Source organism: Scomber japonicus, chromosome 3 (assembly GCF_027409825.1).
Source record: "Scomber japonicus isolate fScoJap1 chromosome 3, fScoJap1.pri, whole genome shotgun sequence".
NCBI lineage: Eukaryota > Metazoa > Chordata > Actinopteri > Scombriformes > Scombridae > Scomber > Scomber japonicus.
The window spans coordinates 9,208,731-9,227,702 of record NC_070580.1 but is presented as its reverse complement, the minus strand read 5'-3'; the positions used below and the strand labels follow the sequence as shown (position 1 = coordinate 9,227,702).

General features: G+C 40.6%; 1 protein-coding gene across 11 annotated transcripts in view; it reads right to left on the bottom strand.

Moving 5' to 3' along the window:
- Nucleotides 1–8,785: 8,785 nt before the first annotated feature.
- foxp1b (forkhead box P1b) overlaps nucleotides 8,786–18,972 on the bottom strand; it is a 165,749-nt gene continuing 155,562 nt past the window's right edge. For all 11 annotated transcript variants that reach the window (XM_053316615.1, XM_053316619.1, XM_053316616.1 and 8 more), the window contains 4 exons: nucleotides 17,557–17,678; nucleotides 16,636–16,705; nucleotides 16,217–16,383; nucleotides 8,786–13,502 (listed from right to left, as the gene is read on the bottom strand). In XM_053316615.1, the coding sequence (XP_053172590.1) occupies nucleotides 13,358–13,502; nucleotides 16,217–16,383; nucleotides 16,636–16,705; nucleotides 17,557–17,678 (504 nt within the window). In that variant the 3' untranslated portion in view covers nucleotides 8,786–13,357. The remainder of the gene's footprint in view (nucleotides 13,503–16,216; nucleotides 16,384–16,635; nucleotides 16,706–17,556; nucleotides 17,679–18,972) is intronic.

Here is an 18,972-nt window from a genome sequence, read left to right as displayed (position 1 = left end):
TCTTTTTCATGCCTAATAAATAATGATGGATGGCTCTTATTTTCATCACCACCTGCAACCATTTTGTCTTCTTCCCCCTGCAAGTTAAAAATGAGAGAATAAATAAAGAAATAAAAGGGGAGAGAGCGAAGAACCTGGGGCGATACGAACCCGGAGGTTCTTCTCGCTTAAGTTTTCCGTGCTTGATCACAGGGATATAACTGCCAACATAAGCTAGACAGACACCCTTAAAGTCAACATGATACTGTTTATTCACCGATTCATCTTCTGGCAAAAACATATATTAAGGTGAGAGATAACTGATCAACAAAAGAAAGCCCTGCAGGTGATTTTTTTTCTGTGTATGACTTTATTAAACATATTTTCTTCAAACTGCAGTGTATGTCAAACAGAGAGCCACTCTCCATAACACGCACACATCTTCAGAGACATTACTTTTTTTTATAAGGAAGTTTATTTTTTAATATAATGACATTGCTGCCCTGCCTGTGGGAACTCACATTACTGAAGCAAAGAAAGGCCATAAGATCTTTGAATCCAATAAGCAGCTGAATAACCATTGTGGAATTTAGGCACTGCAGAATAACTCCTGTTAAAGTTTAAATACCTTTGAGTTTATAGCATTGAAATCATATCTTAAAACTATGTTATTTAAGACTATGTTAATTCTGCCTAGTATTAAAAAACAAACAGTTGCTCAAACTGGACCTGATAAAATCTGACATATATTTTGAACTTGAGCTACCAGGGTTCAGTTAGACATTTGACCTGTTTGCTCTATCTGTCACATGATCTGAAGACGAGTAAATGAAACTAGAGCTCTTCATGCATTTGGGATCACACTAGGATCCATGTCAGACCTGGTCCAAATTCTGTCCAATCAGGGCAGGTGGAGTCTCGGGGCAATATGTCTAACTTTATACATCATAATCCTCAAGAAAATTATTAGCTTATGTAAAAAAAGAAAAAAAAAGAAGCATGCTATTAAATGATGATGACTTATTGTATCTTCATGTCTGTGTTGTCCCATTGCCTACAGAGTGTTTTATTATTGGGGCAGAATGTGTTAAAAAGGGACATTCAATTAGTCTTTAAAGCATTAAAACAAATTATATTTGGAATTAGTTTCCATGTCTCTCTTCGTTCTTCTCCACTGCGGCTGCTTCTTAATTTGATACTGCAAAATTAATGTATGCATGTCAGGTTGGGGTAAGCTTTCCACAGGTCCACTCTGGATGTGGTCCAACATTTTTGACCTGTGAAGACATCTGCTGGCAACCCACTTGAATTTTCACCCTGCATTAGTGAACCCCCTTAATTATTTTTTTTAACACTAATTCCCTTCTTTGGAAATTCCAGAAAGGAGCATTTTAACTACATAAATTCAGATATCTGGTTTTCAAAGTGAAATATTTAGAGCTATGAATTCAAAGGTATTTAAATGATTAGTATTAAGTAGTGGTTACAAATTTACAGTATATAATCAGGCATTTCTTGCTCATAACAATTTAGATTATTAATTGTCTTTGCTTCTGTGCCACAGTGAGGTGAGCCTTTTACATGTTGTTTTCCAGTCCTGACAAATGTCTGAGATAAAGCTGTTTGTCCAGCAGCAGCGAGCCGTGTGGCCATCCGACTCATTTACATTTCACTTTCATTCTTTCTTCTCTTTTGCATAACCTTAATTTTAATCACTTCATTTGCACTTTGTGAAGATAAGAGAATTGATTAGCCAGCACTCTCCAGGAGGCTTCATGTTTGACTGTCCCCCTTTTTCCCCCCTTCTCTTCCAGTCCACCAATCTTAGCTGTCAATACCTGAAACTCCTGTTGCATGTGATGCATTTGTTGGTGTGCTGTTATATGGTGATAAAACAAGGTAAGGACATTATAGTCCCTACCAGTTAATTGGCATCAGTGAGGGAAATGCTGTTATAACTTCATAACTTCTTAAGTCATGCCTTGTGCACAGCTAGACGTACGGCATTGTAAAAATTTACATTTTAATGAAATATTTGAATAAGCACTTGAAATTCACTCTACCAGGTCTCCTGGTTCTAAAACCAACATTTCATGTTTGTGTTTTGAATGGCAGCGTCAGAGAAATTAGCATGCCAGTCATACAGATTAGGAGGGCATCAGTGTAAAGTCACAGGCTTCCTCAATCAAGGTTCACTGCAGGTAAACACTACCCATGACATGTTTAAATGATAGCTTTTTTTTAAAGAAAAAAAGGAGGGGGTGTGGAAAGCATTAAATTCACAGGGAAAGGAGAGAAAGCCCATATAGGAATCAGAGCAGAGTGGACGTGAATAGACTGTTGGCAGTGAAAGCTATCTGCAGTTTACAATAATACACTTCTTTTTTTAAACTAAGTCTGTCAGAGACTCACAAAACTACAATTTACATTTCCAGGAGTGATGCTTCTCATCCAATAATAAGTTAAAAGCGGGTTTATTGTGTGCAATTTTAGTTCATATAATGGATTGTGTAGATCATTTATAACCATCACTTTTTGTCATTATAGTTGCATTAAACAGTGTAGAGTTTATAGGTTTGTTTTGTGCAACATTTCGGGAAATATCTACTTTTATGTTGGTACGCTAAATATGAAGTTACCGCCAAATAGATGCTTTGACAGTTGGAATTACCAAAATATTTTGTCATTGTAGCTACAATAAACAGTGTTAGAGTTTATAAGTATGTTTTCTGCAACATTTTGGAAAATATCTACTTTTATGTCTGTATGCTAAATATGAAGCTAACACCAGCAGCCTGTTAGTTTAGCTTGGCATAAAGAGTGGAAACAGCTAGCTTTGTCTAGATGTGGTATCTTCTCATCTAACTATTACACTTGTTTATTTTTAACTAAGTATGTCAGAGACTCACAAAACTACAATTTATATTTCCAGGAATGACACTTCTAAACCAATAATAAAATGAAAACTTATGTCTGTAGCTTATGCTAAAATGAAGCTAACGCCAGCAGCCTGTTAGCTTAACTTGGCACAGGGAAACAGCTAGCTTTAGGTGAGAGTGGTATCAGTTTTCTCATCTAACTCTCAGCAAGAAAGCAAATCAAAATATCTCCAAAATGTGCAGCCAATCCTTTCCTGTAATTCCACCAGTATAAGTTCAAGAAAAAAAGTATTTTTCTACATAAAATATTTGTCAGTCTTGGAACATTAGCTCCTTCATAGATGCAGGCTGTGTAAAATAAAACACATAACCACTGGCTTGTTATTGTGCTTGTAACAGATTCTTCTCTTCACCTAATCACAAATAAATCGTCCATTAAAAAAAAAACGTGTCCCAGCAGCAGCCACTTGGTCCTCCCTGTTAATTCACTATATGACACAAAGTACGAGAGTGAGACGTAATTATTCATGTTGTTTTTGCATCTCGTCAATTATTCACACCAAACATCTCTTACAGGGATGATGGATGCTGGGAAGTGAGAACAGGTCAGACAGTGAGGACAGAAAACATGTGTAGACCTGCAGTCCACATCATCATCATGGGAGTCATTTGTGTTTACAGAGGAGCAGGATCAACCTGAGGCTCCACACTGCACACATGCTCCATATCTTCAGGTTAGTACGCGTGGGTCTAGTCTGTGTTGAGACTTGATTTTCACTCAAAACATAACATTTGTTGCGCTAGTGTTTCTAGCAGCAAGGCGGTGAATGTGGAATTGACTGAAAATAAACCCAGATCAACAGTGTGGCTCACTGATGCAACAACATGGATATACATGATGTTTTTTGGACAGTTTCACAGAGAAATAACACTCTATGCTTGCTAGTAGTTTGGGTCTTTTAATTGGACTTGTTGACAAGAGAAAAAAAAACAGAAGACAGAAGAAACTTTTGGTTGCTATAACAATAACAACACCAAGGAGTGACTCTTTAACCAACAGTGCATCCACATTCAGCTCCCATCACCTGCATTATATTGTTAGTCATCTTCAGTTAGTGAAACCATCAGTGGATCCAACAGCTCCCCCACCCTTAACCCTCTGTTACCAAGAGAAGGAGACATCTGAGCATCTCAGCTATTTACTCAATGAGCGTAATTACCATTGGCTATTCACACAAGGCCTGCTAACTGATGTGATAAGTACCTTTATACTTTCATCTTCCTTTAGTTCCCTTTTTAATTGCCTGGACTCTCTTTGAAACCTAGCTGTGCCTTCTAATAAAGGAGAAAGCGGGCCCAGCTGTGAATTACTGATTGTTGTGCTGGAGTTGGTAGTGAAGCAGGCCTCGTGGTACTGTTGTGTGCGCGTGTGCATGTGTGCGTGAGTGTGTGTGTGTGTAGGGGTGGGGGGCAGCGAGGCATGCCTTTTGAACAGCAGGTGGTAATTGAAACAAAACAAGGGCTGATTAGGGAAGCGTCTGGCAACTCATGATCCAAACAGGGAGCCGCCGAGGAGCCCAAACACAAGAGCCCTGGAATAAAGTGGTCATCATCTAATTAACAGAACACATTTTAATTACCGAGTAAACCAAGCAGTGCAGTGTGTCAATTTAACTGATGTGGTAAGTGCCAGTTTACAATATCAGAAACAGACAAATAATTGGAATCTAATTACAAGCAGGTCTATTGCACACCAGCGCCTGCAGCCCATCTTAATAAACAATTTTTTACATCAAACCATGAATAACAAACACTGCAGGACTGCTAATTGCCTCACTGCAATGTTGGGAGTTTGCCAGCTTTGACTATTTGACTGAAGCTCTTGTGTGAATGGATGAAGCAGTGCCACGCTTTAATTAGAATAAAGTGAACAGCGGCGATCCCTGTTTGTTTTTGCAATCAAACAGAGGTAAATAAGAAGAGTGGTGATCTGCACTGTGTTTGTAGGGCAGGTTAAAGCAATAAAGCATATGTTTAGCTTAAAGAGCAACATTTGTGATTGAGGGGGAAAATGACCGATGATTGAGGAATCAAGTTAAAGAGTTGGTTCAGTGCCTTAAGTGGCATCCAGAATGTTAGGGTTTTATTTGCCAGGTTTTAAGAAATCTCAGAGCTTTTCCCTCCACCTCAATGTAATGGAAGTGAATGGAACTTCATTTGTAGCACTCACAGCATTGAAACAGTTAGCTTGGTTTCACATCTCTGAATTGTATGGAAGACTATTTCTGACTGTAAAAATGCAAAATTGATGATGTAATAATTCCAAATTATGACTTGTATTGTATCTGTTTTTCCTTTCCATGGTAAAAATGGCTTTAAAAACCCCCCTGAAACACATCAATCACAGACTTTTAGTTAAGAATAAGAATAGGGACTTCATATCCCTACATAACCGCTACCTAGCTAAATTAAGCCCCCAGGAAGAATGATTCCGAAAGGGTCCCAAAAAGCATTTTCCCCATACATAAAATGAGAAAAGGGGCAGATGTAAAATGGTGGATACGTTTTTTAAAGAATCACAGCCCCCACAAATGAATCGTTTCACTATTTGAATTGATCCTGTCAGGTGAATAACATGGAAAGTATTAGAAGAAGAGCCACACAATATTATCCCCGTTAAAGTTAGCCAGTGGACTAAACTGGAAGTTAGCGATCTCAGCCGGTGGAAATCGCTTTTGAGCATGCTCTGTGGGTGTATCAGGCCCATACTGATTTGAGGACTCTTGTTTTAAAGCTTCAAGTTTACATTTTGACTGTTGCCATTTTGGATTTTTGGAGAGAAGTGACCATATTTGGACAAGAAAGTGGAGCTAAGCCTAACTGTAGCTGCTGGCTGCTAGCTTTTTTAGCACAGTGCATTACAATTTACAGTTAACCGTGATAATGCTAATACTAATGTTAATTTTCAATAGCCATTTCCCAAATCATACCTTGCTTTTTTCATTTATTTTACTATAACTATGGCACCATTTACTAAATGAACGTCATGCTGTATTGAAGAAGACTTGAACTAAATGAACTTAAACTTAAATGAAACTAGTGATTGAGAAAAACTTACTAGGAAAGTATTTACTGAGAAGTGAGACGTAGGGTCATTTTCTGATAGACTTCCATACAAGTGGACTTGTTTTTGGAGCCAAACTGCTTTGGTTTCACTTTTCAGACCTTTTTGTGCTCAGCGGGAAGTGGCTTATCTGGCGTCATGCGCTACTGAGCAACTGGATCCTGCCTTTGGCGTTCTATCCATTTCTCTTTATACATCCATGGGCTAAATCCATGAAAAACAGCAACAGAAATATGACCGTAAACATGGCAGCCAGCATGGATTAGATTGATGCAACTCTAAATTGAATTAGGATAAAATTTTGCTCCTCCGAAGATACACAGAAATGTTGCAGAGAAGGGAGTTTTGAGAAATCATTGGTCTGTGATCCTGGCAAAGAGGCCGATGTGCGCACCCTCCAAATCTCAACATGTAATGCAGACCTGTGCGTCAAGCAAGTTGTTTGTCAATTCAGTTCTTGTTTAGGGATGAAAACAATCAAAGTTATTACCAACACATATAAAAGAAACAATCACATCAACATCTCAGAGCGACCCATGTGCATGTTCATCTAGGTTCAGACTGAAGAAGCTTAACCAGCCTTATTGTCCTTTTTCTTCCATTAAGCTCTTAACAATTGGCTAAATGACTTGAGAATTCAACAGCAACATCCCTTTATACAATCTGTATACAATTTACTCTGGATAATCGTAGTGCGTAGTCCAAAAGGGATTATTTCCTCAGTGGAAAATATATGAGTGAAAGGTGTTGACAGTGAAGTCAGTGGATTATACAGAATAATAGGGATGTTGATGATGTGGATTTTTTAAATGTATTGCTTCGGTAATGTATTTTGCAGTTTGCACCACAAATAAAATTCCATTGACATGATACCACAAAGTTTGGTTTTCAGTAAAGATCACATTCTGGTTATTTGCTTTTCTGCTGCCGTTGAGTTCATGCACCTTCGGATCTGTAGTTCACAGAATTCAATAAAGAAGTGAAGGAAGATGTGCTCGTGCCTTGGTGTGGTGCTGGCTAACAGGCAGGTGTTATTGAAAGGAGATTGACGTTTGATTCACTGAAGAAGGCGATGTGCCAGAAATTGAACTTTAGGACTTGATATAACTGTTTCAGTATCATAGTTTGCACTCCAGAAAATCTTGTAACAAGAAATGCTTAATGTTTGGCTAATCATATGGTTGGAATCTGTATTGGAACCAAATATTGTGGTGCTGTCCATCTTTCCTTGAGGTAGAATTCTCACAAGTGCAAATCTTAAAAAATGAAGAAAAAAATGTAAGGAGATTACACCAAAATATAACGTTTTCTTTTCACATTTCAGTCAGTGGTCTGAATTCAGATTTATGTGTGGAAGGCCAGTATTGGCTGATCATGTCACTGCACCAATATATCTACTGTTCCTGTAATATTTCACCCACCTTTATGGACTATAATAATATCATATGTTAATGCCTCTCTATAAGTTATTATGCGATTGATTTATGTGAATGCTTCTGTCTGGGATGAGTTTTAAACACAATCACCTTTCTTTACTGTCTGCTCTCTCTCACTTGATGGTGTCTGATCCAGTTTGTGATCAGCGTCATGAAAACAACATACACATACAGGAATCCTGAGCGCGGTGAAATACTGCATACAGAAAGATTGCTTGTGATTTTATATCGTTTCCATTAAATCTTGTCTTTCAAAGGCCTTAATTAATAATACACTTGACATTTATGTTTTCTAGCAATAAGCTAAGCAAGAAACGATTTATGTCACCTAAAGCTTTTTAACAAATCAATGCAACTATTTGTAATTGCTTGTTTCACAAGATTAAAAGTGCTTAGACTTGATCTCTGTCTCCTGTTTAGTGGCCAACATGACCTGTGCCACTGTCGTAAAAACGCAAGTCTTGGTCATCAGCATTAGCTCCTGTCACCAAATCCATATCGCTATTATTTCTGGAATTTTTAATGCTGTTACAATTTATAGCTTATCAAATGCAGTTACCTAAATTGCTGTTAGGAAAAGACAGTTTAACTGTCTCTTTTTAATTACGATATAATTTAATGTTAAGGCTTAGATGAGAGTCCTGCAGCGGATGACAAACACAGGTCTGTGTTCCACTGTTCTGCAGGCTGCAATAATGAGGAAAACAGTGCTGAGATGGATTATAAAGATAACACTATCTGTATTTAAAAACTCAAACTGTTGTTGTTATTATGTGTTATATGTTTCAATCAGTTAGAAATATATTCTTACAACTTAATGCACTGATTAGCTTTACAGTAGATGACAGCTAAACAAAAAGTCTGAATTTTGTGATATTAAAACAAAAAAAGTGCATAAAAATAGTTTAAATATACTTAACTTTAAATTAAACCTCTCATCTGTCAACACTAGAGATCAATTACATGTGATAGAATAAAATGTGTGAAAATTAGATCCAATGAGAGACTTGAGGAAACGTTCTGAACAACCAGCATTTTATTGCATGTTTAGAATGCTCACGTCAGTCATCGCCACTGACTACAACAGAGTGGTCTGCATCAGACAGACGAGGAATGATGAGGAGGTTACAGACTGATGGAAGTGATGAGCAATAATATTTCTCTATTAAAAAAAAAAAAACAGGAAAAAAAAGAAACTACAGAGTACATCTTCAAAGAAATAAAAAAAAAAAAAATAAGAAAGAGAAATAAAAAGAAAGACAAGCTGCTGCAAGATGAGAGCACCGTGACAGCTCCTGGGCTGCCCCCCCCCACGCCCTCCACCCTCCACCCTCCACCCCCTACCCCTACATACACACACACACACACACGCACACGCACACACACACACACACCCTTCCCACCCCTTTCCACCCTCCCAACCCTCTCCATCTGGAAAAAAAAAAACAAAACCCAAAAGTGTGATGTGAGAGAGAGAGAAAGAGGGGGACGGAATGACAGCGGGCTGGATGGTTGGTGATGGATGAAACAATGGTGTTTTAAACTTGGGCGTGATGTCGGGAATCTGATGCCGCGCGGTTGCAGTTTCGGCGTTTACAGACGTTACACTCCCGAGTCTCCAGCAGCGTCTGACCTTTGACCTGTGTCCTCCTGCTGTGCTTGGTTTGACTCATTTACAATGACCCTTGAGATAAAAAATATAAATATCTTGATGCCGAACAAAATGCGGTGTGTGTTCAAACATGACATGAATGAGAAGGACACATCTTTGATGCGCGAGAAAATGAAATTTCTTTGAAAGGAAGAAAAAACAAAAGAGAGACAGCATTTAACAATATTCTTTACATCTTGGCACTGCATATTTTTCTTCTTTTTCCTATTAATTTCATATAAAATATCATTAGATTGATACACCCTTATATTATTACTGACCACTTAAACCATATTTTACCCCCCTCCCCTCCATCTCTGTGACCCTGGGATTAGTCATGCAAGATATCTCCTTCTTGTAGAGGAAATATACCTGTCTGCCCTTTTCTCAGAGCAGTAATCTTTAACATACAGCCACAGAAGGCAGTGGTTGGACCATCAAAAGGAAGTATCAAAAACAGCTTAACACAAAGAGGGAAAAAAATCTGTACAAAATGCTTAGGTCAATGATAACAGAGAAAAGTCTGTTTTCTATATTACAGTTTTTAAAATCCAAAATCGGGGATAATCTCCCCCCCAGCCTGCCCCTGCCCAGCTCACCCAGATGTCTGCGTGGATGATGTGATTTTTTTTTTCTTTTTCTTTTTTTTTTTTTAAAGCAAGGATTACTAAGTAAAATACATTTGCAGCACAGTTTGCTATTCCAATACATACAGCAGTTTTTTTCTCATAGCTATTTCATAGTTAATACAAAGCAGTCGCGATAAAGCAAACATCATAACACAAATGTATTTTTTTGATTTAAAATTAAAAAAAAAAACAGAGAGAGAGCAAGAGAGAGAGACAGAGAGGGGACAGGAAAAGACAAAGGCTATACTGACATGTATGTACAACCTAATATTGGAACGCCCTTAAAACAACCCATCAGAGAACAGACTTTGACAGGATGAGTGGTGCCACACACAGCTGGGTGATATTTCTATGAACAAAAAGGCCTGAGGTTTGGATTGGTTTGGCAAAAAAAAACAAACAGGATGAAACCTTTAAGACAAACAATCTCTAATTCCATATTCTTCTTCTTTTTTTTTTTTGTCATTTTCTCTCTACAGTATCAGACTACACATGCAAGACATACAACTAAGTGCAACTGAGTGAAATGTTTGTTTTTTTTTCTCTCATTTTTAATTGAATCATTCCCTATAGGTTTGAACTGAGGTATGTGTACTAACGGTTTTCTCATGCTGTTATCTTTAGTAATGTCAAGCTACACATGCTGAGAATGTTCTAATCTACCAGCGCTTTTTCCTCCTTTTTGAATACCAAACAAACCAGCCAGGGACTTGGGGGGGTAGGGAGGGGGGGTTGTGGATGAGCTCGGCCCTGTTCTCACGATCCTAGCCTGGCTGTTACTGACCCATCCCACAGCTGCCTGGATATTAAATACATCTTCTGGAAACCACAGATTGCCCCTTTTTCCTTTTTTTGAGTTAATGAGCGATGAACTTAGAAAATAATAATAACAATAACTGCCATAAAGTACCTTGTACCCAGCTTATTAGTTGACAGGAGTGTTTTTTAATATAAAAAAGTAATAAGTTGACAGAAACTAAAAACACAATCATAACGTCTTGCTCAATCTTAACAAAGAACAGCGGAATCCCGGGTTCAAGACGCTTTAAAAAAAAAAAAAAAAAAAAAAGAAACCTAAAAAGTGGCATACAATCATTGAAAGGATACAAATGGAAAAAAAAAGGAATAAAAGAAAGAGAAACATTGAATCATTGTGTGGTCCAGTCGAAGTATAGAATCCGTTTCACATTGTTCTCTGCAAAGCTTTTTCCATTTACCGGTATAGCTTTTTTTTCCTCCCCTCATCATCAACTTTTATCTACATACCCTTTCATGTTGCACACAAATCTGCTCCTGACCAAAAAGCTCCCTTTTTTCCCCACTCACTGGCCCAAAGACAAAACATTTCCCTAATTTGGTCATAATCTAGTCCGACTGTCAGCACCTCCCATTCAGTTTTGGTCACTGCAAACATTACTGCAGCTGCCCCCCCCCCCCCTTCCCTTCCCTTTGGTTTTTTTGTTTTTAATAAAAATGAATGAAAACACCAGTTTGAGGAGCTTCTTTTTTTTTTTTTTTTTAACCCTCTCTCAATTCGATCCGCCATTGGCCAGACTCATCTGATCACCCAATGGGAGAGAATGGAGGAGAGATATTTGGCCTTGTCTGCTATTGCATGGAACACACAACATTGACTTTGTAGTTTATCTTTGGTAGTCACAGAACAAGATATTTAAAAACACATCAACAAACAACAACAATGAAAAAAAAAAGCCAAATAAAACATCAAATAATAATAATACTAATAATAAATAAAAAAAAAAGTGGTTGATTGCAATTGTCTTGAAATTCATGGTCTCTTTTTCAATTTTTAACTGTTCACCAAAGCTTGGAATTTTTGTTGCTGCGTGTGTGTGTGTGTGGATTCCACTTCAGTTCAATGTTGGCGTTTTTTGGGGGGGGGCGACACTGAACAGGTATCGAGGTATCCACATTCCCTAAAAAAATGGCGTTTTCCTTGATTGGATTTGGGCCCTTTAATGTGAATGCTGTCACATGCTGGAATGTGCGATGTGTAGGTGTTATGTCCCCACCAGCAGTTTTTGCGTCTGGTGCACAAATTATGGAAAAAACTTCAAACTAGTCATGCGCGTGATACAAATAAAACTAACAGGGAATGCACGTTTATCTTCAGAGGGGCTGGACTGAATGAAATTGCAGTGTGTGTGTGTGGAATAAAAAAAAAAAAACTTGACACGTTTGATTAACAATGACAGTTGTGTTCAGGAATCACAATTAGTTGGTCTAAATCATTATCTCGCCGGTGCACACCTGACATTTTCATTTTCCTTTTATATAGAAAAAAAAAAAAAAAGAACCCGGAGCTTGTAAGTGATCAGAAATTGTGTTGCAGCTCAACATGTTCTTCCGTGAGGGGCTGTTTTAAAGTATAATTTCATAAGGATAAATCATAACCTGCATGATTTCTCTGTCATTCATTCGCATCTTAAATTAAACTTCATTGATGCGTGGAAAGAGCCTTCATTATGAGTAGTGCATTGCCAATGGACTTCATGAGCAGGAGGGAGGGAGGGAGGGAGGGAAGGAGGGAGTGTGGGTGGAGGATGGAGGGGGGGGCTGGGGATTGGAAGGGGAGTTGGGCTACATGTCAGAGTGGTGACTTTTTTTTTTTCTAGAAGATTGCGGAATAAATGACAGAAAAATACTACTTGGTATCAGACATTCTGCTTCGTGTGTGTGTGTGTGTGTGTGTGTGTGTTATTTTTAAAGAACAACATGAAAGGAAATCATAAACATTCATCATCAAGTGCTGACCACACAGAATCTCCACAGCATGGGCATGAGGTCTGATCAGTTTAAAGACAAGAAAAAAAAAAGAAAAAAAAAGATGCAACATCAATAACAGCATTGAATGATGGAAAGACACATAATGTTGATATTTTGAACCTCTTACCCTTCTAAAAATACACCCAAAAAAAATAATCCCAACATCCCTCCCACCAATGCAAAGTGTTGAAGGCAGTGACAATGAACAGAAGTCCGCACTCGCTCTCCCTCTCACACATACACACACACATACACGCACGCACGCACACACACATACAGAAACGCACACACGGTGTAAATTAAATGTCAGTCATTCTCTCTCTCTCTTGAGTTTGTGGTCAGATGTGTGTGTCTTCTTCAGAGAAAGGAGGAGAGAGAGAGAGAGAGAGAGGGGAGAAGTAAAAGGAAGGGGGAGAGGGGGAGAGACACGACCCCTCTGCAGTCCGCTGCGTTCAGTCCGTCCTGGCCCGCGAGGCGAAGGGTCTCTGCGAACTCTGACCACGAACACGTCGCCGCGTACCAAACAAAGTCCATCCGACACATGAGTAGAAATAAAGTTTTTTTTTCTTTTTAAGCTTTACTTAAATCAAAAGTAGAAAGTAATCGAGGAGAGAGAGAGAAAAAAAAAGAAGAGACCCTCATGTGGGGCCGTATTCTGTGTGTTCTTGCTATGTTTTGTAATGGCACTAAAAAGTTACTTGGAGACATTTTGAGAGCTGTCATCAGTGGCTGAGACTGCAGTTCAGTGTTTGTTATCTGCGGAGCGTTTTTCCCGCTTCCCCAGATGACCCAGACTGCCTCTGCCTCTGAGGCCGGGAGGAGGGTGGGGGTGGTGGTGGTTGTGGGTTGGGGTGGGGGGGGCAGCGCTAGCCTTACAGCATGTCATCGTGGCCCTGGTCGTCGTCGTAATCTCTGTGGTGATCGAAATCCGGACTGTGATTGGCAGTCGTTACCAGGGAGAGGGGCCCTTCGTGGTCGTCGGGGTCCAGTGGTTCCTCCTTAACGCTGATGTGATGCCTGGAACCAGAGAAGAGAGTTAAAAAATGTTGATGCGCTCTAGTTATTCTTAACTTCCTATCCTTCGCTTTTCTTTTTTTTCTAACCTTTCACACACACACGCAGGCAGAAAACAGACCTGTGCTGATTCTGTTTATAAAGAAAGAAACAGGGGAACAAAAACAAATGTCTGGCTTCAGTGAGGCTGTTGAGCGGGGGCCCTCACTGGCGCTGATGATAATTTCAGCTTTTCTTTTGAGGTATTCCAATCCCGGCAAAAGCTGCAGGCTTTTTTTTTATTTTCATGGCAACCGACAACAGGGTATTCACTTAGAATTGATAAATGAGGAAGATTAACAACGTGAGACGAGGATGGGAGAGAATGGACTCTGTGGAGCGAGTGGGCTGCCGTTGTCAGCCTCCTGTTGGTGGAGGATCAGCGGCGCGCTGTGTGTTCCCCTTCCTGCTCGTTAACATGCACAACCTGTGAGGCGGGTCTCCAGAGGACGACCCCGAGCCGGCTTCTATCATTAATCAACTTCAAGCAAACACAGCGACCAGACACCGCCATACATGCTTTAAACTCCAGAATTAATGCATATTTTCAACCGAGTGTCAATAAAGGGGAAGAAAAGCGCTGGCAGGAGAGGAGCGCGAAGGAGAGGAGCGGCGGTGGCGGCGCACTCGGCACAACACTGTGATAAGAAACAGAGCTCTTATGAGAATAATAACGCTGTCACTTGTAAACAAGGCAAAAAACATGAACCCCCCCAGCTCACAGCCTGGGCAAAAGAGCCACTAAAGAGATGAGATCTGCCAAATTTCTCATTACAGAAACAGAGCAGGAATAAAGCACGGGGGGGAGAGAGAGAGTGAGATAGAGAGAGAAAGAGAGAGAGCAGGCCTGGCTGTTGCAGAAATGAAAAAAAAAAACATTATGAGCAGCTGCAGGGGACTTGCCGCTCTAACCTGCGGTGCCAGCCTGCTGTAGTGGAGGTAGAGCGGTGTCAGGATGAGGCACCAGGCTCATTTACTATAACAACAAGGGACAACTGGCACATTCTTCATCACCAAAGCCCACATTTGATTTATTCACACCAGGATGTCTTGTGTGATTTGCAACTATTGTGATAGAGACTCTCATATGCTAATGAGCTGACATATTTTGGTGTGAATTATAGAGAAAAAAAAAGGGAAAAAAGAGGGAGGAAAAGTAAAGTCAGCTTTTCTATCATTTTCACATCAAAGTAACTCCACAAGTGCCGTTGCCTCAGGTCTGACTCTGTGGCTGCGGGGCAGACATGAAATTGTTATTATTATGCTATTGAACTGCATGCTGATTCTACACTTTGCTTATAATTAGCCTTCTCTGGATACCTGGGTCTCGTCTGGCTGTTTAAGAGAAGTACTGAGAAAAAAAAAAAAAAGCGGCGTCCTGTCAACCCGGCAGAGGGCTGGCACATGTGGAAAACACATGTTGTTACACGGTTAACAGCGGTGATGAACTTGTGTTAGGAACAGTGTGAGCCAAAGCATCACAGACAGTCATACTTGTGTAGCAGGCTTTATGACTCATTCCCCGAGCATAAGGAGACTTCTACTGCTACTGTATGTAACATTAATGCTCCATCCATAAGCGTGAAACACTGGGTATGTTTTGTTAATAAGAGAATAAAGTTACTTAAAAGCAAAAGAAAACAGATTTAACTCATTTTGTACTTGCATAAAGCTTATAGACATAATTATGGGGTTGGGGGGTGGGGGGGTGGGGGGGTGGGGGAGTTTGTGAGCTCTATCAGCCTAAAGATAGAAGCAGAGGGGCAGAGGGAGAAGCAGGCTGCCTTTAGGCCAGCACACCCATCCTGTCTCTGCCTTTCCTGTTCCACAGCCATGCTCAGAGCTATGTTCACAGTGATTAGGGATGGCACTTTCCTCCATTTGGCCAGGAGCTCATTACTGCACCTTTTTTTTTGTTTTCAGGCAGAATTTCCCCCCCAAGCTCAGACATTTCAGGAGGCCATCCCTGAGTCTACCAAGCGCTGCGCATCGGTGGTCTGCCCTCACATCTGGAAACGATGCAGCGTGTGCTGTATTATTTTAGGCTTCAAACAACTTAGCAGACACTCCTATACAACAAGTGAACGGGGAGCTGCGGTTTCCAGGCCGACCGCAACTTTCCTACATGAGAATCTTGGATGATGTCCTCCAGACTAATTATGCTTTTGTGTTGTTTTTCTTTCAACGGCTCCGAGGCGTTTCTGAATGTGTTGCGGCTCATGTTTCACCGTGTCGGAGCCAACAGCTCTGTCACTTCGTGTTCTGGCATTTTGTAAATATTTTAACAAATTGGAATGCTGATTATGGCGAGACTCTGCAGACAGCAGGACACATAAAGGGGAGTTCATAAACTCGCTGTTAAAATAACAGAGGGGCTCCGGTCTTTTCTTCTCTGCCGGTCTGGTGATGGAAGCTTCTAAAAAGGTGGAGTTTCCTTTTCTACAGGGAGGCCAGCCACAGCTCTGGCCATGACCCCATACACCACTCCAATATCATCCCTTTATTTATTGTCCTCTATGGCATTGTTTCCTTTTCATCTGATGCCATGTGTTAGAGGTAATTTTAGTACATTTTGGGTGGGCAGGGACATCTTTTTACAATTTTTTTTAGTCTACAGCAGCTGAAACTTTTTTCTTAGACTGACTGCACTGGAGATAGAAAGCTTGTGTGCCACTCACATAGCTGGCAGGGGCGAGCGTCCCGGGCTGCTGTCACTGCCGTTGCTGTTTCCATGGTCCATCGCTCCATTCATCTCCTCGCGGATGGCGTTAGCCAGGGAGTTGAGGGTGGGACTTCCAATAGAAGCAGTAGTGTATAGAGGTATGTTGTTTTCTGCCATTGAAGCCTGAAAAGCAAAGCCCGAAGCATTAAATGTGAAACGGAAGAGAGTTGTCAGCATTTTCTCAGTTGCCCATCACTCTTTTCATAGCAGTACACACACACACACACACACACACCCCTGAAAAACAAAGACTAAGTGACCCGGCGTATGAGATAGAGAGACTATTATTTCAAATTGTTTTCTGGAGTTCTGAGTGAAGCGGTTAAAAGATGAAGTCACATTCTCTCTCTCTCTTTTTTTTCTTTTTCTTTTTACCTGGAAGGCAGCAGAGAGGGTCGGACCATAGCCCAAGCTGGTCTGAATGTTCTTCACTAAGGCTGGACTTCTGCAAACAGAAAAATTAAATTACAACCACAGACTCATGTCTCACCTAGCATGCATTCCTCAGCTACAGTATTATATTTCCTAAAAAGAAATCAATGCACTTTGTATAAGAACTAAACACATTTAGTGCTGTAGTAATGTGGATATTAAGGCTTTAGTTCTAAGATGTTCAGTCACTTGACATTACCACACAACTATCTTCAACACTTTGCTTTTCATGGAGGAAAGAATAAGTTGATGAAAGCATGATGGGTGAAGAGCTAAACACAGAAAGCATGATGGCAACACCGAAAAGGCGGGGGAGCGGGGGGGCGCATGCAGGTGGGGCTTTGCCTCTGGAGTTTGCAGGAGCGGGCGGAAGTGCTTACTGTACGAGCAGCTCGTCAAAGGCGTATTTCCGAGGGCGGCCTCGCTGTATGTGGCGGCCGCGCTTAAACTCCTCATCATCAACGGTCCAAAAGGACCCAAACTCATCCTCTACTCTCACAAAGCACTTATGCAGGGAAAGGTTGGTGCGAATGGCACCCTGGGAAAGCAAACCAGCAAGGACAGCCAGGTGCAGATGCAGTGATGGACAGGACAGAGGACGGACACACAGACAGACACGGGGAGGAGGGGTAGGGGGGAGAGGGTGAAGACCAAAATGAAAATAAGCGTAAGCCACTGTTGGTTATGATGCGTCACCAAAAAGGCTTCTACAAGCATGAAGGGAAGGCACGCCAAAGCAAGCAGGGACTGTGGACGTTATGGCACACAGACAATGAGATGGAGCAGCAACAGCAGCAGCAGCCTCTTCCCATCAGCCAACGGTGAGACAGACGCTAGCCGGGGGTTCAGGAGCCCAAAACCTACCCGCTGATCTTTTGAGGCCGTCTCTTTTGGAACTCTAGCTCGTCGACTGTCCACACAGCCCCTTTTACGTTTTCTACTCGCACAAAACACTTGTGAAGACTAAGATTATGCCGGACTGCATTCTGCAGTTGATGTGAAAACAGGAGAGAAAGAAAAAAGGTTGCTATCAGTACAGTAAACATGTCTGCATGGGAAAATACCATTACACACAAGAAATATTTTGACAGCCACTGGATGAAACCTGAACAAAAACAATAAATAAAGCAGAGCATTACTGGCAGTAACCGGTCCTCAAGTTTCAAATGACTTAAACAACACATAAATATTTCCTTGTTTCCATGACGATAGTCCTGTGTTTGTGACATTGCTTTTCTATCATTCACAAAGCTGTAATTTTTTAATCAGTCAGTAATAAAAGATATGAGTGAGATGTAGAGTAACATTTTATTTGTAGATAAAGTTTCTGCTTATTTTAGCTGCTGCCTAAAAAAAAAAAGAGCTTATTGAAATTTAAATCCGGGGTCCAATCCAAATCATTTAGGCATGAAAGTAGACCTGCATATATCATCCCTTTGTTATTCCAGGAGCTATGCTGAGTGCATCTGTATATAGTAGGTGTGTGTGTGTGTGTGTGTGTGTGTAGGGAGAGAGAGGGAGAGAGAGAGAGTTTTGGAATCCAGTGTTTTATAACACCAATGTGCCCCTATGGAAGGGCTGTCAGTAAGTGTGTGAGCTGATGGAGGACGGGGGTGGAGCAGGGTAGGTAGTGGTGGTGTTGGGTGTGTGTGTGTGTGTGTGTTAGGTCTCTTTCAACTGCATGTGACGGATCAGCTAAGGCTTAGGAGTGGCTTCATCAATGTCTTCCTCATTCAAATCTCTCTGACTCCAGTCACGTCTGTTTTTTAGGTTGTTGTTTTGTTTTCTTTTTCTTTCTTTTTCTGTGTGTGTGCGTGTGTGTGTGTGTGTGTGTATATGTGTGCGTGCATTTGTGGCCTGGTGGAAAACAGAGTGTTCCCTTCTAAAGTGAGTGTGAGGGGCTCAGCCAGGAGTCACTGGCAGAGCGCTGCTATGTTAAACTAATGCCACCCACCACCAGAACATCCCCACATATTACAGGAAGATTGTTTTTTTTTCTCCTTTTTTTTTCTTTTTTTTCTTTCTGTCTCTCATTTTTTCCCTTTTTTACAAGAATGCACATATTCATCTCCTCTGGGGTTTTTTTTCTCTGTGTGGTTCATGTGTTTGTTTAACGGGTGGTTCATTTGGACAGAATAAGTGCTGTATTGTTTTGCATTTGAGGGTAGAGGTTCATTTATAGAGGTATTATGCCTGGCTATCATTTAATTCTCCTTAACATAAACACAATGTCTTCCTCTTTCTCTGATGGCGCTTTGACAAAGTTAGAAGAAACAGTAA